The sequence below is a fragment of the Aquarana catesbeiana genome, linkage group LG05, assembly GCF_042186555.1.
Source record: "Aquarana catesbeiana isolate 2022-GZ linkage group LG05, ASM4218655v1, whole genome shotgun sequence".
Taxonomy (NCBI): Eukaryota; Metazoa; Chordata; class Amphibia; order Anura; family Ranidae; genus Aquarana; species Aquarana catesbeiana.
In genome coordinates, this window is record NC_133328.1 from 126,250,200 (window position 1) to 126,275,859 (window position 25,660).

Below are 25,660 nucleotides of genomic sequence, written 5' to 3' on the forward strand. Positions count from 1 at the left end.
TAGATATTTAATACGTTATAGTTCAAGTTCAAGTTTCCTTATGCGTCTTTAAAAAATAATTGAATCCCAAAATTGTAGCAAGTGAATACTTTTCCTGAGCCTTCGTTTTTTTTTTTCGTTGACAGATATGTTCACTGAGCTGAAAACATATAAAAGCATAATGTATGTGTAATAGCCAGTATAACGTTGTGGGTACTAATGGCACGCAGCACACTCTAACGTAAATGCATAGGATGTTTTCCTATGTGTGACAGTTCATATAATGTGATGTTTTTGACAGCTGTTTGGCATTCTTAAGGTGGTACTGTTTCTCTGGATGTTTATCCCGTTTCCAATGGCAATTGCACCACCAAGTTTGGAACTTCGCCTAGGCCTGTTTTGGTTACATTGAAGTTTTTTTTATTTATTTTTTTTTATTTGCAGCTCTGCCAGATTTAAATGGTGACTTCACCAGCACTGAGCTAAAATGAGAAGGAGGGGTGGTGTGCACAGGCAGAGAGAGAGAGAGAGAGAGAGGGAGAGAGTGAGAGAGGGCCAGAGCATTACATCACCATCTGGAGGGGAATCAAATGGGAAGGATATGACTCACACAGGCTAGTTAAGCTTTGGCTCTGGTTCTACATACACTCATTCCAGGGCTCTCGTGTTCTGCGCCTCAGCAGGGAATACAGAATCAGTGATGTCCATGAGGTTAGTTGTTCATTTTTCACTTTTTTTTTTTTAAATTATGATTTTTTTTTTTCATCTTTCAGAATATTTATTGCATGCATGTTATAGCACCAGGGACACTTGTCAGCGTACTTTACTAGAAGTTTTATTGAGTAGCAGCTAATAGAGTTAAGAGTATTTAGTGATCAGTTCAGCTAAGAACTTGTGATCGCAGTGTGCATTCCACTTTAGAGATGAGTAGTCATTAGTGGGTTAATGAGCAAGGACCAATGGTTTGTAAGTGATGTAATGTTGGCTCCGCAGCCCAGTTAAGTAACCTGAGAGTGAAAGAGGTCATAGTTACAAAGTAGTTACCTGTTCTCCTGGGGGCCATAGTTTATTATCAGTATCTTGAACATGATGAACTGGCTTTAGCCTGCCATCACTAATTATTCGCAGACTGCTTCTTTTATCTGTTATTAGAAAAAAATGTAGTTATAGTTGGTTTGGAAAAAAAAAAAAAAAAGAGTACAGGGATATTATCACAGCTGCAAATTATTTTCTGCAAGTACTGAGAATATTAAATCGTTGAAAAAAGTTGGGCACCTTATCCCCACGTCAAAGAGGGGAGAAGGTGAAAGTTTAACTAGTTAATTGAAAAATGAGCTTTCTGCAAAAGGGTTCAAGATTGTTCTCATTTATTAGAAGAAATTCTATTTGAGAAAGAAATCCTGAGAGTGCAGTAATCCTACAATGACAATGTGTGATCAGATTTCCACTCTTGGGTTAGTTTTGCAGAAACTTCCTTCTTTTATTCCACACTTTGTTTTCAGCCTGAGCACAACGTTTTCTTCTACATAACAAAGGCTCACCTGAGCAAGGAGAAACCTTGTAGTATACAGCCAAGAATACCCTAAATAAGATAATTGCTTTTATGAGCCAATGGAGCGTTTTTATCAAATTTTGTTTTATTCCAGAGATAAAGCATATCGCTACTTTTGTATGGAGCAGTTCATACAGTTTAGGCTGCAATTTTGTCAGCTTTTATAACATTTTGAATAGAAATATGCAGTATTGGGCATAGAGAAATGGAAAGCTTTCCTCTAGGATTTGGTGATTTAAAGAGCATCACAGCTACTGATTTCCCACTGCTGTTTACTCAGCAATGGCAGTGTGAGTTTTGAAGTGTGAAAGGGATTTCCGCGATCTTATCTGCTTCACATTTTGATACAGATGCCACTGATTCTCTTTTTTTTGTGTTATACTGAAATCTAGTAACTGACGCTGAAAGTGGTTTAGGAAGGTGCAAAAGTGTCATCACACACTGTGCTGGGGAATGGGGACCATCGCTGTACCTTGAATACTCAGCTCTTGTAGAAATGAATGGGTTAATCTCCAGCAGAGATACATAAAACTTGTTGTAACTGGCAGAAAGACAACCCTGTGTCTTATGTTCCCGTTGATCAGGTTTTCTTTTCTCTTTGCTGCATGTTTCAGTAATTTTATGTAAAGAAGTCAGTGTAAAAGTGTCATTCAAACAGAATGCTCACCAGCTAACAGCAAATCGGGGTAAGGCAATGTTGTGTTTTAAATCCAGTAAAGTGGTTTATGCAGACAGTGGCTGGATTCCACAAAGCTCATCTGCGAGATGTCTCGCTGGCCTGACAAGAGAACGACTTGTAGAGAGGGAATGTATTGACAGACAGGCAAGCTGCTTCATTCATTTCTGGTCCTGATCTTGTAGCCAGTGTCATGACACAGTCCGCTGCAGCAACAATGAAAGCATGGAGGGTGCAGAGGTGTGACCTGGAAGGCACAACTTGCTTGACTGTCGCTTTTAAGTTGTTGTTTGTAATGGAATTACTAACTAGATTCATAATTAGATATATCCCAAGGCATTTTATTCAACTCAAACAAAGATGTGACCTTGGACATAGATATGATGGGATGGTTTATACGATCTGATGCTGTTGATGTACACTTTAACTTTGTAATACATTTTAATACACTTACTTTTTACTCATTTATTAAAGAGGGCCTATTTATGATAACCTAGCAAAACTGTGTTCATTTAAAGCACCTACCCACTTAAACAAAAACAAAAACTCAAATCGTTAAAGTAAATGCAGGTTAACTGTGCTTTATATAGTGATTAGTAATAGAGGAATCCTTTGTATTTAGAGTATATGTCTGTCATATCATATGTACATCTACAGTATACTACCGCTGCAAGGCCACAAATAATAAAATAAGAGTGTACTACAGGAAGCAGTTGGTTCCACATTGAAATTCTAAGGCCTGCTTTTTATGACTTAGGGCCTACAGTGAATGATAAGATTAATCAAGAAAGGAAATTTATGTGAAAATTAGTCTGGAAATATTGTGGAAGTTTGTATTGAATGGATATTGTCATATGCAGAAAGTTTTATACTAATTTTAAGGTGACGATTTACTAAAGGCAAATAGAAACATAAAAGGTTGATGGCAGTAAAAAGACCAAGTGGTCCATTGAGTCTGCCCCCTATATATATATATATATATATATATATATATATATATATATATATATATATTATAATATAATTGTATTTTTTTGTACCTTTTTGTATAGATCTATGTTTGTCCCAAGCATGTTTGAATCCACTTAATGTTAACTGAATCACTACCCCTCCTAAAAGTCTATTCCAAGCATCAACTACTCTTTTGGTAAAATAATACTTTCTAAAATTTGTTTTGAACTTTTCTCTTACTAATTTGAGGTCATGTCCCCATGTTCTTGATCTTAGCTTTTTATTGAAAATACTACCCTCCTAAACCTTATTCACACCTTTCATGCATTTTAAGGTTTCAGTCATGTCTACCTTTTCCCTTCTTTCCTCCAGACTGTACATGTTAAAAGTTCCTGAAGTCTTTCCTAGTATGACTGTTCACTTTGCAAGTGCAGTTGCACTCAGCAAGGGAATTATCCCCAAGCTTAGTGAATGAGGCGAAGCTGTGCCAACAGCCATCATCCAATCATGTATAAGTAAAGTTTTATTTTTTTCCTGCACATGTTTGGGTATTTTTTGCAAGCTAAGGAAAAGTTCCCTTGCAGAGTGCAACTTCACTTGCAAAGTAAACAGCCTATTAGCCTTTAGTAAATCAATATCCTACTATTATTTTTTATTGTTGTGATGTTGGTTCTAAATTAATTAATGAAGTGTGCTGCGCTTCATTAATAAATTTATGTATGCACACATTAATATAGGCATGTGTTAGTGCAAGCGGCTTCCACTGTATTATCATTTCCCCGTTTAAATTTTACTATTTACTCTAGTTGCTTACAAGACTATTTTTTCATTGTGATGTTGGCTTTGGTGCATAATTATTATTATTATCATACAGTATTTATATAGCGCCAGCAGTTTTTACAACGTGAGGGCAGTCATAATGAAGATATATAAGTAACGTAAGTGTAATATATAATGTAAGATATATTGTGACATATCAAACTTATCCTGTCAAAAATGTATACTGGTGCTGTGCTTTTAGTAAGTGAAAATGTTTTTCAATGTAGATTGCAGAGAATATATTTATTTAATAATGAAGCAAATAGCCAAGGATTATGTATCAGAAAGGCATTAAAGCTTGTTTATTGGCTTCCTTCTCCCTTCAAATAAAAAATATATCATCAACGTGCCAATGCATTTCACTTGTTGGGGTCTTACTCCTCCATCAGTTTCAAAGACTGATTTTCCTATCTGACCCTTTATAGGTACCACTTAGAATGTGACTATTGTGTGTGGTCCCAGTCCAGCACAAGGAGGCCCGAGGCTTTGTTACTTTTTATTGGCAATGCCTATTCTGTGATTTTTTTTTTTTTTTTTTTACCGAGTACAGTATATCTCATTCAGAAATATACTGATTTAGAATTGTAAATACATTTCTGTGAGTAGTTGAGATAAGCTAATATGACTAATGTATAACAACCAGATTTGCTGTTTTATTCAAAGTGACAAAAGAGCTGTTTATTTGCTAGATATTGGTTGCTGTCTATTTAATAACCTTGAAAATATTGCCAAACATGTTAACGCTTAAAAAAGTACTGAGACTTATTTCTCTTTAAGGAGTCATTTTCACATCATCATGTATTCATCTCTATTACCAAAACAGGTTCATTGGAAGATTGTATTTGTTTAAATTACCCTCAACACGATTCATTGTTTGAAGAGTGCGTACCCATGCTAGGGTGAAATTTTTTCCTGTAAATTAAGCCATGATCATTTACGCTACTTCATAGTAAACTTAAAGTGGTTGTAAAAGCTAAAGGTTTTTTTTTTTACCTTAATGCATTTCATGTTTTCATGTTTTGCCCCCCCCCCCCAGCCTGCTGTCTATTTCTCTCCTCACTGGCTCAGAGACAGCAGTGGGAGCCACAGGGGCGAAGCTGAGCCAGGCAGCATGGCTCAGGATTGAGCCCACAAGTGTGCCACTATAGGAAGCAACTACCTATGGTGGCACACTTAGAAGAGGAGGAGCCAGGAGCGTCCCCACGGTACCCGAGTTGAAGAGGATTGGGGTGCACAAAACCTTTGCGCAGGTAAGTATAAACTTGTTTGTTTTTTTTGTTTTTTTAAAAGACCCATCGCAATCACTTTAAATTGATATTCCTTTGTTCTTAAAATTGTTAAGTGTTTAAAAAGCGTTAAAGCTTGTTGGAAAACGTACATTCTTTTTATTGCATATTGGTTTAAAGAATAAAAACCTGTCAAATGTAAATTAAGACCCCAAATATTTAAAAAAACAGCTGAAATACTCAAACTTCCCTTTATTAAAACTGATCATGTGGTCAAAAAAATTATTCTGACACACAAATTTATTGAGCAACATAATATCAAAAAGCACTATCATTTGATGAGCCACACAATTAACTTATCTTTTTATATAGTACAGACTCTCATAAATCAGTCTGATGTTTAATCCAATCATTGTATTCAGCTGATCAAATATCAAAAATCTGCTTCTAGTAATGGATGTCACATTTAGTCCCCCCTAGGCCTCCTTTACTCCCTATCACATATCCATGCACCTGTGATCATAGGTTTTTACATCCCCCAGCTTTCAGTGCTTCATAAGTAAATTAGACGTACATAAATGTATGTAATGAATTGTTGATATGTAACTACTTTGTTTTAAGCTTAAAAAAGTTAGGGAAATTTAAGGATTATAAGACAGTCTACCCTATTTTAGGCCACAGTCTATGTGGCATTTTTTGGAAATCCTGGCCTGACTACTTAAATCACTTTATAATTTCTGTTTCGAAGAGCAGAAAAGCCTTTAAAATACTAATAAACATTCACTGGGTGACACCTCAGCAGACATCCGGGCTGTAAGATCTCAGGGATAGAAAGTTCTCAAATGGATTGGCTTATTTTGGCTAATACAGTATTGTGCCTTTTAGGTGTTTTACTAAGGCTGTCTGCTAAGCACAAAGATATCTACACAGAAAACTACTTAAATTTGATATGATCCGGTATAGCTCTGTGTATGTTATATATCTTTAAAATATAACATTTCACTACTGCTACGTTTTAGTATTTGTTTCTTCCTAAATGCTTTTATGCATGTGTTTTTTTTGTTTTTTTTTATAAGCCAGCAAAAACTTGACTGCTTGCTGTTAACAGGAAAATTCTTAGCATTCAAAAAGAGTATAAGATAATCCAAATGCAATATAAGAAAAACAACAATCCTTAGTTTTAAAAAATGATTTCCAATTTTCAAAAGTGGAGCAGACACAGTAAGGATAATTACGCTGCTGCTCACAAAGATAACAGAATATTGGCATGCATTAAAAAAAGGATTAACTCCAGGGATAAAGCGATAATTCTCCCACTCTACAAGACTCTGGTCCATCTGCACCTGGAGTATGCTGTCCAGTTCTGGGAACCAGTCGTCAGGAAGGATGTACTGGAAATGGAGCGAGTACAAAGAAGGGCAGCAAAGCTAACTAAGGGTCTGGAGGATCTTAGTTATGAGGAAAGGTTGCGGGGAACTGAACTTATTCTCTCTGGAGAAGAGACGCTTGAGAGGGGATATGATTTCAATTACAAATACCGTACTGGTGACCCCACAATGGGGATAAAACTTTTTTTGCGGAAGGGAGTTTAATAAGACACGTGGTCACTCAATAAAATTAGAAGAAAAGAGGTTTAACCTTAAACTACGTAGAGGGTTCTTTACTGTAAGAGCGGCAAGGATGTGGAATTCCCTTCCACAGGCGGTGGTCTCAGCGGGGGGCATTGATATTTTCAAGAAACTATTAGATAAGTACCTGAACGACCGCAACATACAGAGATATACAATGTAATACTGACATATAATCACACACATAGGTTGGAATTGATGGACTTGTGTCTTTTTTCAACCTCACCTACTATGTAACTATGTCATGTCAGTAAAATTATGCTTGTACTCAGGCAGAGTCAAACAATGTGGGCAAATACTGCCAATATTCAAGGGAAAATTTTGGTGACATAGCATGGTATGTAATATTAATAATTAATAAACAATTGTTCTGTTTGAATCCTTTCCAGGGTAACATTTAAAAAAAAATATCATTGGTAAAGTGATATATTGAAAGCAGTTGTAGATAATCAAATAAAACTTGTAAAACATATAATTTCTGATATTTTATCAATATTTTAGAATACCTATGTTTAAATATGAATATGAAAAAAAAATGCATGTTAGTAGTGTAAAGTGCAGAGGAAGGGGAAGGTATTTACATATCTGTCATAAGCCCACAAATTAGAAGATTATTTCTCATTTCAATTAAGCAAGTGAAGTTTGTTCATTTATGCTTTATAGTCAACTAGATTCAGAATCATAGGTTTACAAAACAGATACAGACTAATATTATTGAGTCATTTGTTTCAAACTGCATAGAGCACAAGATTGGATATTATTTGCAAAGTGAATTATCACCAAATTTGGTAAGTGAAAATTCCCTTTGCAAAGTGAACATGTTTTACTTGTTTAATAAATAGGGGTAATTGACTTGAAGAACAGCGTAGAAGATGACAAGACCTGTTGTATTATACTTTAATGGTACTAGTATGCAACTGAAAACTTAGAATCAATATAGTACTTTACAAAAAAATACATTTTCCAATTTGAATGTTTACTTCACTTTCCATTGCTTTCAAAATGTTCAAACTGTATAGGCATTAGAGCACATTCGCAACTGTTAATCATTTGCGCACTAGGCAGTGAATTTTCCCACAAATATTTCACAGCTATAGCCGCATACAATCACATGGACTGCTTGGGTGCTAAATGTGGCTAGATGAATCTTAATGATTGCTTTGTGTATACCCAGATTGTACACTACAATTTTAGATAAATATGCATTCCAATATATACATAGTAATGACAATATTATCATCCTTACAGCTATCTATTTTATATGTAAAATGCCAACAGAGGCTGAATTTAAATATATGGGATGTCACATTTACCTCTTGTTAAAAACATGGTAATGACACATTTCAATACAACTATCATCTAATACAACTCTAAATTTACGGTAAAGAAATCTAACTTTAAATTTACATTAAATCAATGTAGATGTGATTAGATTTCATTTGAAAAGTTCCTTTTGCTTGCTCAAGTGTAACGGTCACTTATAACCATGGAGATGTGTTAAAGGTTTCAGTGAAAACTAGTGCATTTCATGCACTTTACACCTGGCTCACTTGTACAGCTCTGTCATATGTCACACGGCCATTTTTGTAGCAGAAAAATTTAAAACATTGGACTCAATAATCTCAGCTTTTTCAAGCACCAGTCTGTGAGCAGATGACTTTTGAAGTTGGCCATAAAAATCGACAACCTTAGTAGCTACTCATGTTGTCTATTACAACCTCTCATGATCCTGACACACTAGTGAATTGCAGCTGCATAGACAAGCATTGTAGCCAGCTACAGCAGCAAATCTGTATCCAGCTACTAATCACCAGAGAAAACAATCAGAGAGATTTGTAACTGTTACAAAGTTACTTGTCTGACATAGCCCTTATTAAAGTGAGCATATGACTCTAGAAAATTGGGTCATTACTGTATACTGAGTCTTCATCATAGAGAGGAAAGAATACGCCATTTGTGCTGCAACTCATCGTTAACGGCATGTCATAGCTGGGTAGATCTCTAAATAAATTATAAAACATGTTGACACTAAAAACCAGCGGGAACTTTTTTCTTTTTCTTCTAGAGTCAGTTATTCTGGTACAATGAGATTTGCTCAGGCACAACATGGGCAAGGCTGGTTACCTGTGTTCTTAAAAGAAGTATAGGCACAGGAAACCAATTACTTTGGGTCAGTGTTTAGAGGATTAGCTAAAGTGCCTATAAGCCACTCTACAGCTTCAAAAACTGAAACAAAAACATCTAAAGTGATTTGGTAATACCAACTTTAGAGTCATTTCAGTTTATGCAACAGTTGTCATTTAATACATGTTTATTACATTGTAATGTCTAATTTTGGAACTTGGAATCATATTGTCTAACTTGAACCTGTTCTTTGTCAATGCAGGACAAAACAATAGATTAACTTATTTGATACTTAGTTTTCCTTTTGCTGTCCTACTGGGATACATTTTCCTGCCCAGAGAGTAAAGGAAAAATGCTTTATGTATAGTGGGAATAGCTAGTTGTCTCCGTCCCCTTCATTCCACAATGCAACAATAGGTATTAGAGAAGCCAATGACCAGACACCAGTGAGAGCAGAGAGGAAATCCAAAGCCCCTTACATAGGATTCAGCTGGAGTGATTTGGTGCGTACACGTGGCTTCTTTTCCTTTGCTCCCATCAATGGTTAATGTATAAGCAACTGGTGGGGCCAGCAGCAAACTGAACTGATTGATTGGCACTGCATGGGCAAAGCACCGGCTCACTTTAAACCCTGAACAGAAGAGGCCAGCATCTGATTATTAAGAGGATGAACACTGTACAGCTGGCCATAGCTGGATCAAAATTCAGCCGGCTCAGCAGGGACCAGCCAAATTATGATCCATGTGTGGCTGTCCCTATTTCACAGATGTTGATCATTGGATTATCATATTCTGACACTGGAGAATCCTGCTATCAGAATACAATGTCCCAGTGAGGAGGATTCAGGTTTTTTTGTTTTTCATTCAGCTCCCTGGTTGATTGATCAAAAAGAGTAAGCTATGGCCAGCTTAACTTTGTCTTAGGGTGCACTCACACTAGCACTTTTAACTGGTCCCAGATGCATTGTAACCCATTGGGCGGTTCATTTGTGTTGAACTGCACCCATGATTGGTTAAAGGATAAGTTCACCTTTGAGAACATGTTACATGATAGTTAATTTTAGGGTGGAACATGTAAAATCCCTGTTCTGTCAGGGGAGAGGAGTCACGTCATTTGTTCCTATGAATAACGATATGTCTCCTCCCCTAGTCAGTCTTATCCCCATACAGCTAGAATACACTTAGGGAACACATTTAACCCCTCGATCGCCCCCTAGTGTTAACCCCTTCCCTGCCAGTTACATTTATACAGTAATCAGTGCATATTTATAGCACTGATCCCTGTATAAATGTCAATGGTCCCAAAATTTGTCAAAAGTGTCCGATCTGTCCGCTGCAATGTCACAGTACTGCTTAAAATCGCAGATCACCGCTATTACTAGTAAACAAAATTGTCGCTCTTTTTTTGTTTATAGTGCAAGAAATAAAAACAGGAGAGGTGATCAAATACCACCAAAAGAAAGCTCTATTTGTAGGAAAAAAAGGACACAAATTTTGTTTGGGTACAGCGTCACATGACGGCGCAATTGTCAGTTAAATCGACACAGTGCCAGATTGTAAAAAGTGCACTGGTCAGGAAGGGGGTAAAATCTTCCGGGGATGAAGTGGTTAAAGTATATATGAAAAACAATGGTTAGTGCAGGACAATAAATTTAGGTAAAAAGTCCATTCCACATAAAAGAAGAACTGTAAACGTCCGAAAAGTGAAAGGCAAGATCCCTCGTGAAGGAAAGTGAGGTGTAATCCGGCAAGGGTATCCGGCAATAATAGCCTCCAATGTAGCGGTGGTAGGCAGTGTGGTAATAAAGCCGTCCAAGGTAAGTATATGAGAATAGAAAGACACACTCTAATGCCGCGTACACGCGGTCGGAATTTCCAACAACAAATGTTCGATGGGAGCTTGTTGTCGGAAATTCCGACTGTGTGTAAGCTCCATCGGACATTTTCCATCGGAATTTCTGACAAGCAAAATTTGAGATCTGGATCTCGAATTTTCCGACAACAAAATCTGTCGTCGTAAATTCCGATCGTGTGTACACACTTCATGCTCAGAATCAAGCAGAAGAGCCGTACTGGCTATTGAACTTGATTTTTCTCTAGCTCGTCGTACGTGTTGTACGTCAACATTTGTATGACCGTGTGTATGCAAGACAAATTTGAGCCAACATCCGTCGGAAAAAAAACATGGATTTTGTTGTCGGAATGTACGATCGCATGTATGCGGCATTAGTGTACTCCATAGGTTTATTTAGGATATAAAAGGCATAAAATGCTAGCGCAAACAAGCGCAAATAGTAAAACTGCCAATAAAAATTTTTTTACAGCAAGATCCATGGATCGAGCACAGAGAGATGGCAGCGGGTGACGCCCGTGCAAAAGCTCCTCCCCCCTCGGCGTTATTACCACACTGTCTACCACCGCTACATTGGAGGCTATTATTGCCGGATACCCTTGCCGGGCTGGAGATCCACCTTGCCGGATTGAAGATATCCAAGCTGCGCTGGAAATTACCATCATCCCTGTGTGAATAAACGTGTATATGACCTTCTGTTGTACAGAGGTCCACCTGATCTGGTAAGAGCATTTGGCTTTATGGTGGAGGATCTTGCCACATATACATCACAGGAGGATTACACCTCACCTTCCTTCAAGAGGGATCTTGCCTTTCACTTTTGGGACGTTTACAGTTCTTCTTTTATGCGGAATGGACTTTTTCCCCAAATTTATTGCACTGCACTAACCATTGTTTTGCATATTAATTATAGGCTTTGTGAGTAACTATAGTGTTCAGCTTGCATTTACCTGTGCTCCATTTATATTTGTTTGCGCTGATTGTTTTCTCTTTGCACAAAGTATATATGAACCCTTACCCTGTAAAATAACTAATTCAATTTAAAATAAATGAAAGGCAAAACATTTGTGTTTGTGTATATAGGTAAAAAACATTATAAATACCTTGTTTTTCTTTTTTTTATAAGTGATTGCATAATCTCTATTTCCAGCTGCCTAAGATGCTAGAAGAGCTGGGTGTGGAGAAGCAACAATACTCTGATCTTCCCAGTGAATGGCTGTTCAGGGGGAAGGGGGTATCAGCAGAAATCTGATCATTGGAGGGAGGAAAGGCAGGCTGTTCTCCCAGCACAGCTGACCACACTGGGAAGGATGTGCTTTCATCCCTAGCGTGGTCAGTTTTAAAGAGGAAAGCAGGAAAACTGGCAAGATCACCAGGTATTTCACACAAAGGAAGCAATGCAAAAAGAACAGGATATTTTTTAACACAAGTACATGGTACAAAAGACACATATCAGGAATATGAAATGCTTGGGGTAACATATTCTTTAATAGTGTGGATGCAGACCAGTGTGGAGGAGGGGAGAATCAAACTCAGGTGCGGTTCATTTTAACCGGCCCCAGTGTGACTGCACCCTTAGAATGACTGCTAGTGCTACAGCTAGTTTCATACAATAGGCTCATCTGTTGACATGACATATAACAATACTACAAGGCTCACAGTTTTCCAGACTTTAACTCGGTCATTTTATATGAGTATTTCCTCTAACAGTGATTTGTTTCTGCATTGCTCATTCAAATCTATATTGAATCATACAGAACATAAAATTAGCCATAAATATTGTGATGTTTCAGCAGTTTTATTTCTATTTTGTCTGGCTAACAAATAAAATGCTTAGACAACAGACACATTCTATCAATAAAGAAAAAATGAAAGTGTATTGTATTATTTTCATATAGACCTGACACCTTCGAGCAGGAGTTTGTACTTCGTACTGGGAGTTTTTCTAGCTAACGTCTATCATTTACTTTGCCTATTGTTTCAGCATTTTTAACATTTTATCAGCCCTAGAGTTTTGTTTGCACAGGGTTTCTAGCAGTAAAATAGTTGAATGCATTCAAGTAATGTATTAGAAATGATAAAGTATGCATGCAGTGTGTTCTTAACATGCTATATATAACATGTAAGTCAACTGAGGACACAGTGAAAAGTAGTGGTTAGAGCAGACTATAGAAAGTAACGACACCTCTTCTTCTTTCTCTGGAGGTGTTCAGAGAACTGGTACCTATTAATGTCAGTGCTATCCCTTGCATCGTTCTCCTCTACATCCAGGGGGAAGGAATTGATGATGTGCTGCCCAGTACTCTTAAGCCTGAAGGAGGACCAGGGCTAGATCATAGAGTGCTGAGTCAACTGTGGAAGGTGCCAGGTATAGGGTGAATATTGAAGGGAGGGCCACTTTTTAATTTTACTACTTGACCTCCGGATGATATACCCCCTTCATGACCAGGCCATTTTTGTGATACGGCACTGCGTTACTTTAACTGAAACACTGTACCCAAATACAATCTGTGTCCCTTTTTCCCCCACAAATAGTCTTTCTTTTGGTGGTATCATGTCTGCGTTTTTTAGCTTTTGAGCTATAAAGACAAAATAGACAAACAATTATGAGAAAAAAAAATGTTTTTTACTGTTTGCTATTAATGAAATGGCCGCTCACCTCAAGTATTGACCATGAGGTCAAACAAAGCTTTTGGTAATCAAGGGGATATCTGCTGGGCATCACACTGCACAACTCCACGATATCTGCTGTGACACTCCAAATCCACGATTCTTGGTCCGCAAATACTCAGAAAGAGCACAAAAATACCATAGTGCAATAAAGCCAGTAAAATGTAGTAAATTTAATAAATATCTGCTTACATTACAGTAAAACACCATCCAAATTAACGATATACTGGAGAAAACGGATTGCCTCCTCACCACACTTCCGTACACTGTAGACACAGGAAGTGACATCACAGGCTCCACCCAACATGTTTCGTCACTGGTCACGTGACTTCCTCAGGGTGGGGTCTATCACGTGACCAGTGACGCAACGTGTTGGGTGGAGCATGTGACATCACTTCCTGTGTCTACAGTGTACAGAAGTGTGGTGAGGAGGTGATCTGTTTTCTCCTGTATATCGTCAACTTGGATTGGTGTTTTACTGTAATGTAAGCAGGTATTTATTACATTTACTACATTTTACTGGCTTTATTGCACTATGGTATTTTTGTGCTCTTTCTGAGTATTTGCGAGAATTGTGGATTTGGAGAGTCACAGCAGATATTGTGGAGTTGTGCAGTGTGATGCCCAGCAGATATCCCCTTGATTACCAAAAGCTTTGTTTGACCTCATGGTCAGTACCCGACCATTTCATTTATTGGTGGCGGTGGATGCAATATTTTTTCACTGGATTTATTTGGTCTTCTCATCACTAGATATGTTTGATGTCTAATCACGTTATGGACTGGAATTAATTGTTTTTTACACCTGGACTTTTTTTATTTTAGCATATCTTTATTTCAGTATATATATATTTTTTATATCTTAAGGTTTATATGTCCGTTCATTGAAGTTTGATGTTTATAAGTTTTACTGATCACTGTGCCTATTAAGTGTTTACACTTATGATATGTCAAGTGAATAAGCACACTATTTATATTGTTTACACATTTTTTGCAGTTAGTGTAGGAGTTCACTAATTAATGGTAGAAGTTGTTCATCTGTTTTTAGATTTGGTTCATTTTATTTGTTACACATAGCAGCCTGCAAGTACCCTTCTATTCACTCTATTTACTATACTGTGTGAGGTGCTTTTACTAGGGGAAAAGATGAAATGTATTCCTTGCTTTGCAGGGACACAATCCCCATCCCTTTCCTTCTGTCAGAACAGTGATCTGCCTTGTTTACATAGGCAGATCGCAGTTCTGTGTCTCTGAATGACGATTGTCAGGTCCCCGAGGAGTACCCTGCACCCCCACCGATAAGCTTCCACTGCATGTAATCACAGCGGAAGCCAGCAGCGCGGCATTGTGCATATGCGCCCCCTACCTGTGATCTGATGCACAGGTGCCGCCCTGTAGCAGTAAAACTGCTATACGGCGAACATAAACCGGTTAATCACTGCAAAATTACATTCTTAAAAATCTAAAGTTAGGCTTTAAATATTCTGGATAATCAGGATTTTCTTTATTACAGATGAATAAATGTGTTGGTGAGTGGAGAATGTGTAGAGCTCCTTACTGTCTCCTTAGCTGTACTTTTTATTGGTCCATTGTTTTCACCTCTATAAAACTGTACTATTTAACTATGAAAATTATAATGTATGACACCTTCAATCCAAACTCTAAATTATTTCATGTATTATTTTGAAAAGCCAGTATAAAGGCAGTGAGCAGTGAAAAGCACTTGTGGTTGCAATTATTTTATGCATATCAATTCTTCATGGTCTGTGTAACTGGGGTTGTTGCAGGACTGTCTTTTGTGTATTCTTTATGTTTCCCTCCTAAAAAGTTGGAAAGTATTGCAAAAATCATGAACCTATTTTTAATAAAAAGAACGTTTTAAATAATCTGTGTTGCAGGCTATAGTATATATTATTATCTGCTACTGCAATTATTTAACGTTTAAAGTTAAGCACTTTAAGGCCTCATTCACACTGGCAGAAAAAATGCCTCTATTAAAGGAATTTTTTTTTTTTTTGCCTCTGAACACAGGTCCATTTCAGCCAATGTGTTCATGCACATTGTGGCATTTAGATTCATATGCTAGAGCAGTGATCAGGGGCATAAAGTAAGTGTCCCAAATCTGTGCTTATTAGCATCATTTATGCACATATACTCATAAACATGTGCATAGGCACGTAAATTCATTCCAGGGCCAGAATAGATGAACATTCTGTCCAGTAGAATGAGTTTATACTCATATTTCCTGTAAATGCACATAAACACGTGTAATTATGTGCCAAAACAATCACGTTTTACAGTCCTGGCAAAAAGATCCAGTGTACTGTAGATTGCAGTATTTTCATTTGCCCGTGTGCTATGATGATGATTTGCTATCTAGAAATGTTATTTGTGCCTGAGGCCTTGTTCATATGGGGTGTACAACACCATACGCCTGTGCAAGAGCCGTGTTTACCTGCAATGGGATGTGCGGGGGTAGTACGCGTGAGTAAGGTCTGACCTGTAACCTAAAAAGTGCCCATTGCCTTGAATTTCTTCTGAAAAATAGGACTGCATTTCCTGTGTCTAGTAACTCTGTGCTTTGGATCTCACAGCTGCATATTTGCAGTGTGAACTCATCTAAAGCACTGTGCCTATGGCTGTAATTTTCATGAGATTTGGAGTGAGATTTGGTGATGTCACTACTTTGCTGTACCAGAGGACTTGCTTTCTACACCTCTCTTGATGTTTCTTCCTCTACCAGTTTTCAGATCACCAGTCATTGGAGAGGGAGCTCTGACATGAGTAATCAAAGCCCTACCTCTACCAAGATGGTTGCCTCCACACTTAGATTCAGTGCAGAACAAGACATGGTAAGTCAGTAATAGCAAAAAGGATCAGCTGCAGGGAGCCTACAGGCAACACTGGTGAAAAGTCCTCAGCCCTCTGCTGGCCTTTTTTGAGCACAGCTTCCACAACTGAGGTACTCTTTGATCATGATGCCCATTAGAAGTATGCTGCTCTGGTAACAATGATTTTATTTGACCGCTCTTGACCTCTTGACTTTACGTGACAAAACCAAAGTGCATTTCAGACGCTTCTTCTTAGTGCTGCTAAGTGTATATTCCACGATTTCCCTGACTTGTTTTCTATAATATGAGATGTTGTCAGGAGTGTTCCAACCATGCACAGAGCATAAGTCTAATGCGGAGGTGGAATTCTATCCACTGATAGCTGTTGAAGATCAAATGAGTCAATGACATTCTTTCCCTGCCAGGCACGTTCACTAAGCCTGGCTCACTTACAGAAACTGAGCGTATAAATGGAACAAGTTCCCATTATACTCTTTCTTAAATATTTAGCAATTAGTTTAATGTTTGACTCAAAATGACTATCTATGGTCTAAAGGTTAACTACAGGTATATAAAGATATGCTTTTATAAAACAACCCCAAAAACACAATAATGTACATGTTTTAGGAAGGTTTTATTTTTTGACACATTAAGTGTTTGACCTGTTTTAGACACTAGCCTGTCTATCATAGTATAGTTCAATGCAACAAAGGAAAAGAAACACAGCGCTTCTATGTGCAGTATTGGTAAACCATTTAATAATAAGTCAAATGTGAAACTACTCACAAAGGGAGCATGGATGTTTAGGAGAAAACCACCTCCGGATTTTGCTGCAAGATTACTATCATACTTGTGTTTATGCTCCCTTTGTGAGTAGTTTCACTTTTGACTTATCATTAAATTATTTACCAATACGGCACTTAGAGGCGCTGTGCTTCTTTTCCTTTGTTGCATCTCCAAGGAGACTGATAATAGACTACACTACTGAAAATAAACACAAAGTATTTCAGCGCAAAAGAACCTTGACCTGATAATCTCTAGCTGCCTGATCGGGGCCAATTGAGTGTAGGTGAGATCACAATGTTCCTTGAAAAGACCTATCACAGGCCCATAGATGGTACAATTCAGCCAGTCAATCAATTGTATAGAGTTTATGACCCCTGTTAGAAGACCAAGATACGTTATGTCGACACCAGACAATCTCAGGAGATGGCTCCGCCCCCCTCCAGCACACAGTAGGTGATTGACAGACCTCAGCTATCCATGTTTACCATGTTTCCCTATGTGACTGTGTAGAGGAGATGTGTCCCTTTAATCCACTCAGGTTTCAGAGTAAACTGAGCTTTTCTCACTATATTGTGCAGTTTGTGACATCAGATCCCTGCCCCCTATCTTCTGGAGCTCAGGAAAAGCCTTTAAACTGTGTGTTTTGGAAGGTTGTAAAAGAGAGAGGGCTGCACTTAAATAGGTGAAATGTATGCAGAAGGATTTGTTTCATCTCTGTATATCACCTGAAGATAGTCACTTCAGTAGGTATATGTAAGGGTTTACAGCTAATTGAAAGTATTTGGCGCGGTTAGTATTTTGGAGTATTTCTATGTTTCCCCTCTGTTTAGATTGATTTACTTTTGGTGTTGCAGTTTTCACCCACTAATGGTTGCTTGATTGGCTTCCACCCAGAATTACCCTATTGTATGTGGGAGTGCTTATGATTGTAGAAGGGACAGATTAAGTAGATTGTTAGCTCCTTTAGATACAAGACTGGTGACGGGATTAGTGGTCTATGTAAAGTGTTGCAGAATAATTATGTTTATATTGTAAAATAAAAATGTAAGATAGGGGACGAATAACTAAGAAGTGCAATATTGATTGATAATTCTATGAGGCATTATTGTTTCAGTTACATCCCACGCTTCCCTAGTAAATCTACCTTTGTACCATGCTGCAGTGTACAAATACTTGCAAATATATTGTATACCTGCCCAATATTTTTTGCTGTTTCACCTGTTTTCAAACTGCATGATACATTTTTGTCAAAATTGTTCAGTTTGACATTATATGCACCTACGCATAACCAAATAATCAATTTTCTCCCCAATCATACGTACCATATAATTTCATTCAACAAATGTGAATCTAAAATATGAAATTGATTTTTTTCTTCCACTTACATTTTCACTTTGCTTCATCATGCTGTATGGGCTTTGCTTTAGTGCTTTAGCCATTGACTAAAATACAAGACAAATTAAATTTCTGCTGTAGTATACCAACCTGTTTCTTTACATAATGTCCCTTGTTTATGTGTTTAACTTATGAAATACATTATCATATTACTGCATGTTTCCAAGCCAAGTATTTAAAGTATGTTTTGAATCAAAAAGTTAAGCATAACTTAATAAAGATGTGGTGTTCATTTGCTTAAAAAAGAAAAAAGAAAAAAAAAGGTCTGGCTCAGAACCAAAAGAAACCTAAATATTTTGCCAGCAGTTTGCAGTTTACAGTAATCCCAACATATTTCCCTTATTTCTTATATCTCTTCCGAAAACATATGCCTGTATCCTTAACATAAGGCCGCAGAGAGCTGGCAGACACTGAGATAAAGGTTCGAGCTGAGAGGTTTATTGTTTCAGCAAAGCTGAGGTTTAGTTATTCAAGATGCTGATAATTGTTGTTTGACTTATCCCAAGTGACAAAATCTAGAGTCACATACATTTCATAATCCATTAATTTATTTTTTAGAATGACAGGACAGTGGAGATCATGTATAAGGGAACCACAGGCAAGTCCATAGTTTATGGTTTGACAGTGTGCATCTATATCTAGGTTTATGTAACTAAAACCTTGCTTCATCAAGTGATTTTGGCATAGGTGGCCTGAAGGTTATTTCGGCTATCCCGGAAACACGTGTAATCACATTATTTAGTATCGGATTTACTTTTTTATTTCACATGCCTTTCATTTTGTTTCATGTGTATATGCAGGTAAAGTTGATCAGTGAAAATGACAGTGACAGGGGTTGGAAAAATCTATTAATAATTATATTGGAGCAATAAGATGGTCTGGTGGCCGCATACACAAGATGGGGGTAATAAGATATAAACAAACCAACAACATACAAAAACAATAGGGGGAAGAACAGAACTTCACCCTAGAAAAGGGGTTACTTCTTGGGACTTTTTTGGTATGTATCCAGACTGAGTGAAAAGGTTGTACATTTATTTCAAATATTACAAACCAAAAAACAACCATCACCACCCCAGAGACAACAATGTCTAGACTAACATTGTTAGTCTAGACAACGTTGTCTGTTTTTTGATTTGTAATATTTTTCATTTTTGATTAGCATACTTTACAATCATAATTTTGATTGAAATAAATGTATAACCTTTTCACTCAGTCTGGATACATGCCGAAATAGTCCCCAGGAAAAAAACACTTCTCTAGGGTGAAGTTCTCTTCTTCCCCCTATTGTTTTTGTATGTTGGAAAAAACACTGCTCAAAATTCTGGAGCAATTGTAGCAACAGTTATTTTAATTTATTTTACAAGAATTTGAAATGTGGAACTCTACAAGTGCCAGATAGTAGGGGTGACTGGAGCTCTGCAAAACAGCGAAAAATAGAGCTGTCACCCTCTCTATAGGTTTTGTTCAGGAAACAACAAGGTTTCCTTATGGGTAACTCCTGGCAAATGGCCATTTTGTTTATTATTATGTGTATGTAATTAGATATAAACTGGAAAATTGAATATCAAATACTTACTGCAATTTTCCTTCCTGATGAGCTCCATGTCAGCCTACCACTGTGCTGACATGGAGCTGTCAGGAAAACGGAAAATTGAATATCAAATACTTACCGGAATATTTCTTTCCTGACGAGCTCCATGTCAGCACAGTGGTAGGCTGACATGGAGCTGTCAGGGAAGGTAATTTACTTTAAAGGGTAACTAACGTTTTTTGATTCTCCTCATCAAAAAACCCTCTGATACGTGCAGCCATGTCATGCACCAAGGACAGCTAATTTCTGTTGTTACATGTGGGACTTTTCAGAGGACCACTGGAAATGCTCTAAAAGGGACTGAGCTCTCTAATTTCATTTATGAATTTGATCATGAGTTTGGAGGGGATACAAGGCTTTGTTTAAAACTGCAGATTTCTTCAGAGAAGAACACTGCTAAGCTTTATTTGTATCTACACTTGCACCAAAGCATTTACAAAAATACAAAAAAACTTCCTCCCGCCCATTTAGAAGACCTAAAAAATAACAGCCTTTTGATCTATGCTCCTTTACCTCATCATGTCATAGCTAAGCTGTTCTGAACCAGGACAGAACTAGTTTATTTCCCATAATGCAGTAAAGCCTGTTCTGTAAACTACGCTGTCAGTTTTCAGGTATTAGTAGAGAGGGTGTTATCATATTTAAAATTGTTCAACGTGTCCATTGACTAAATTTGCTGAATCCTTCAGTGAATTTATTTATTAAACATACAAGAATATCTTTCTGTTTCAATACATTTTTATTAATTACTTTCGGAACGCCCCACGCATATATATACTGTGGCAGGGCGGCCCCTCAGCACGAAATCATGTACCTGTAAGTGACTTTGTTTCCTGGGCCTGGCGCACACACACCCCCGGCAACCAGCTATGGCTGTGATTGGACACATAGGGAGTCAATCAGTGAGTCCGCCGGGACCTGCCGATCGTTCCCGAAGTCAGACAGAACGGCGGTCTGCCTATGTAAACAAGGCAGATCGTCATTCTGTGACAGGAGAAGACAGAGATCTTGTGTTTCTGCTAAGCAGGAACACGGATCTCTGTCTTCATACAGTACAAGAACCCCCCGCAGTTAGAAAGCACTCCCAGGGAACACGTTTAACCCTTTGATTGCCCCTGATGTTAACCCCTTCCCTGCCAGTGTCATTAGTACAGTAACAGTGCATATAATTTAGCACTAATCACTGTATTAGTGTCACTGGTCCCCAAAAAAGTGTCAAAAGTGTCACTTAGTGTCCGATTTGTTCGTTGCAATGTCGCAGTTCCGCTATAAGTCGCTGGTCTCCGCCATTACTAGTAAAAAAATAAAAATAAATACAAATTGCATAAAAATATCCCATAGTTTGTAGGTGCTATAACTTTTGCACAAACCAATCAATATACGCTTCTTAGGGTTTTTTTTACCAAAAATATGGAGTAGACTACATATTGGCCTAAACTGAAGAAAAACATTGATTTTTTTACATTTTTTTATTGGATGTGTTTTATAGCAGAAAATAAAAAATAATGTTGTTTTTTTTTCAAAATTGACGGCATTTTTATGTTTATAGCGCAAAAAATGAAAACAGCAGAGGCGATCAAATACCACCAAAAGAAAGCTCTTTTTGTGGAAAAAAAGGACCTTGAGTCATTGCACAACTGCGCAATTGTCAGTTAAAGTAACGCAGTTCCGTATCACAAAAAATGGCCTAGTCATGAAGGGGGTAAAACTTCTGGAGCTGAAGAGGTTAAACAAATTGTATTAAATACAATGACAGCTATGTTTTATCATTTCTGTTTCACAGGATGTGCTTACTTAACAGCAATGTATTACAAATATATGGGTTTTAGGATAAAGAATGATAAAAATCTATCAACTGAATATCAACCCACTCGAGCATACATAAAAGTATATGTCCCAGAAAAGCAGGGTAGTAACATTTTAAGCGTACCCAAGGGGTATTTGTCACCTTATAGGATGTATTGATTTTGGTGATACAAAAATATACACTTAATCAAGGTGAGCACCCTATTGTCATTAAAGTGTTAATGAAAAATACCCAGAATATAGCTACAGTATCTCCCCTCATATTTTTATAATTATTTTATTATATCTTTTCATGTAACAGTACTGAAGAAATAACACTTTGCTACAATGTAAAGTAGTGAGTGTACAGCTTGTATAACAGGGTAAATCTGTCCCCTCAAAATAACTCAACACACAGCCATTAATGTCTAAACCGCTTGCAACAAAAGTGAGTACACCTCTAAGTGTAAATGCCCAAATTGGCCCCAATTAGCCAGTTTTCCTTCCTGGTGTCATGTAACTCGTTAGTGTTACAAGGTTTCAGGTGTGCATGGGGAGCAGGTGTGTTAAATTTGGTGTTATTGCTCTCACTCTCTCATACTAGTCACTGGAAGTTCAACATGGTACCTCATGGCAAAGAACTCTCTGAGAATCTTAAAAAAATAATTGTTGCTCTACATAAAGATGGCCTAGGCTATAAGAAGATTGCCAAACCGAGCTGCAGCACGATGGCCAAGACCATACAGTGGTTTAAAAGGACAGGTTCAACTCAGAACAGGCCTCGCCATGGTTGACCAAAGAAGTTGAGTGAACTTGCTCAGCGTCATATCCAGAGGTTGTCTTTGGGAAATAGATGTATGAGTGCTGCCAGCATTGCTGCAGAGGTTGAAGGGGTGGGGGTCAGCCTGCCAGTTCTCAGACCATACGCCGCACACTGCATCAAATTGGTCTGCATGGCTGTCCTCCCAGAAGGAAACCTCCTCTAAAGATGGTGCACAAGAAAGCCCGTAAAAAAGTGTGCTGAAGTCAAGCAGACTAAGGACATGGATTACTGGAACCATGTCCTGTTGTCTGATGAGACCAAGATAAACTTATTTGGTTCAGATGGTGTCAAGTGTGTGTGGTGGCAACCAGGTGAGGAGTACAAAGACAGGTGTGTCTTGCCTACAGTCAAGCATGGTGGTGGGAGTGTCATGGTCTGGGGCTGCATGAGTGCTGCCAGCACTGGGGAGCTACAGTTTATTGAGGGAACCGTGAATGCCAACATGTACTGTGACATACTGAAGCAGAGCATGATCCCCTCCCTTCTGTATGAGCATCTGTTGTATAATTTAAAGGGATATTAAAGGCTTGTTTTTTTTGTAACAAACATGTCATACTTACCTGCTCTCTGCAGTGGTTTTGCACAGAGCAGCCCCAATCCTCCTCTTCACGGGTCCCCCGCTGGTGCTCCTGGCTCCTCCCTGCAAGCAGCTTGCTTTGGGGGCACCCGAGCTGGCTCAGTCCCCAGCCAGAACTCAATATAAGTAGTAGCTTGAGAGAATAGGAAGATAGGGGGTAAAGAGGGGAAAGGTGTCAGGATTTGGCCAGGTCGAGTTTTCACGCGCAAGATGAACCACCACACAGATTTACAGAAAAACAGAACAAAAACCTTTGTTTAAAAGTAGCAGAGAAAATTGAGTACTATCCTTGATACTTTTTTTATTTGCACTAACATACAATTTTTCAGGACAAGCTTTCGGGGTATGTCCCCTTCTTCAAGGTCCAAGCAGTACTGATTCACAAATTTTTAAGCAGAATGTTAAAGAAGAAAAAAAAAAAAAAAGAGAAAACCAAACACATACAAATCAATGGTAGCGGTATTTACTGGCACAACATGAGACAAATATAAAAGTATAAAATCTATATAGTTTATTACATCCAATAAAATCATACAACCTACAAAAGAAAACCACCACACAGATTTGCTTCATAAGGTTAGAGTACCCATAAGGATTTGTTGATATTTCCCCAAGGTAATTGGAGGTCTGTGGCTCTTATATGTCTTTAATGTTATTTTTTACTTTGTCTTGTAGTATGACAGCAAGCTTTTCATTGAATAAGTACCATGTGATTTTTGTTTCACCTGGGCAATAGTGGGAATACTAGATGCTAGAGGTTTGTCTGGCCATGGTGAAAATGGATGACACTAGCTTAATTGCCTAGAAGTGCAGGAAAAAGGGTTTAAGATTTAATAAGGTCTCATAGGAGTTTTTAGGTAGCCTATTTCCCAAGACCATAATTCATACAAGAATATCTTTCAACAATCAGAAAACTTTGTAAAATAAAAAAAAATAGTTTTGTATCATTTATTATTTTATTCTGGTTTTAGATATTGGGCCCCTCAACTATATGCAGTTTTCACATCCAGGGATTTAAAAAGTATTGCCAGAAATAAATGGTCTGCAAAACAGACCTATTTTCTCCTACTACTGTCAATGTCCAAATCAAGTTACAAAGTTGTCACCATAAAAGCCTAGTGAAGTAATTGAATGTGCTGCTAATCATCCCTTAGAACCTTAGAAGTAGATTCTAGGATGTGTAATGTTAGATTTTGGAAAGTCAGTGGAGACAAAAATCTAAATACTTCTATAACATCTGCTTTTTCTGGCGAGAGTCATAATAATTCCATCAACATACCCTTAGAGCAGTGAAGAGCTGGAGATGTTATCATCTGAAGATATAAGATGGTCTTGTGAAGATTGGCTGATACTGGTAAATAGCCACTATCCTGCCTTTGTTGTGAACTCATGTAGCCCTGTATTCCAGCCTAAAATGCCTTTAGCTGATTGATTTTCAGATCATATTTTCTGATAGGTAGAGGATTTAAGTGCTGCAGGGTAAATTTGCTGTCTTTATTTTCCAAAAATGCTTAGTGCATATTATAAAAACATAGGGTATTGGTTATGTGAGTCAGAGTATGTTTGGACATCCTGCACCATAGTTGTTTATCTTTATTGTGCTTATTTTCATTATACTTTATGTAAATTCTCTTTCCCAAAGGAAAGATGGGCTGTTCCTAGAAGACAGATTGTTGTTGCAGTACTTTTCCAAGGAAGCTGTATAATCTATTGAAGTATTTACTTGATATTAAATAAACTATAAATATATGTAGAGCTTGTGGAAGTGGACTAACCAAGACAAGTTTGATCTTGTTTCCAAACTGTGTTGTCATGTGCTGTAAATTATTTTTTGTGTTTCTTTTTCAAGCTATTACAATTCCTAATAAAGGCTTCCAAATAGCACATTCTGTACTGCTAATTGGATTTTTTTTTTAATTATTATTATGCACAGTTCAGATGGTGGGGTGATTCTTTAAAATGTCAAGGTAAAGGTGAGCCCTCTGAAAGTAATCCTAGCAAGTATCTTTTCAAATGTGGCTCACTTATATGTTTGTATTATGCTCAGTGTTTTCCATGGAAATGTAACAGTTTAGCGCTCAAGTTTTCTTTTGCATATGTTAAATGGATGCCCTAATAACTGCACTCAACCATAGCTACATGAAGAGAACTTTCACTTTCAGAATGTCTATAGGGCAACCAACTCTTTCCTGTTTACAGAGAGTTGGTGGTTCCCACTTTTGCTTTAGCCTTCTCATCATGATCCCATTCCTAACTTTTCAATTTATTTTGCTAATTTTGTGTTTTATCTGCATGTTAGGAAAACTTTTGAATGCCAAGCCGGGGAAGGTCTATTTTGTGCAACTGGATAGCCAGACTAGAGGGAACACCAGCATTTGACTAGTGCTAATTGGT

The 25,660-nt window shown here is 37.6% G+C and overlaps 1 protein-coding gene across 3 annotated transcripts in view; it reads left to right on the top strand.

The window, feature by feature from the left end:
* Positions 1–25,660, top strand: part of CREB5 (cAMP responsive element binding protein 5) — a 620,787-nt gene that overhangs the window by 424,920 nt on the left and 170,207 nt on the right. Inside the window, exon 1 of one of the 3 annotated variants that reach the window (XM_073630164.1) lies at positions 592–690. The exons of the other annotated variants lie outside the window; for them this stretch is intronic. Coding sequence (XP_073486265.1) covers positions 680–690 — 11 coding nt within the window. The 5' untranslated portion in view covers positions 592–679. Of the gene's footprint in view, positions 1–591; positions 691–25,660 lie in introns of those variants that run through there. 3 annotated transcript variants of the gene reach the window in all.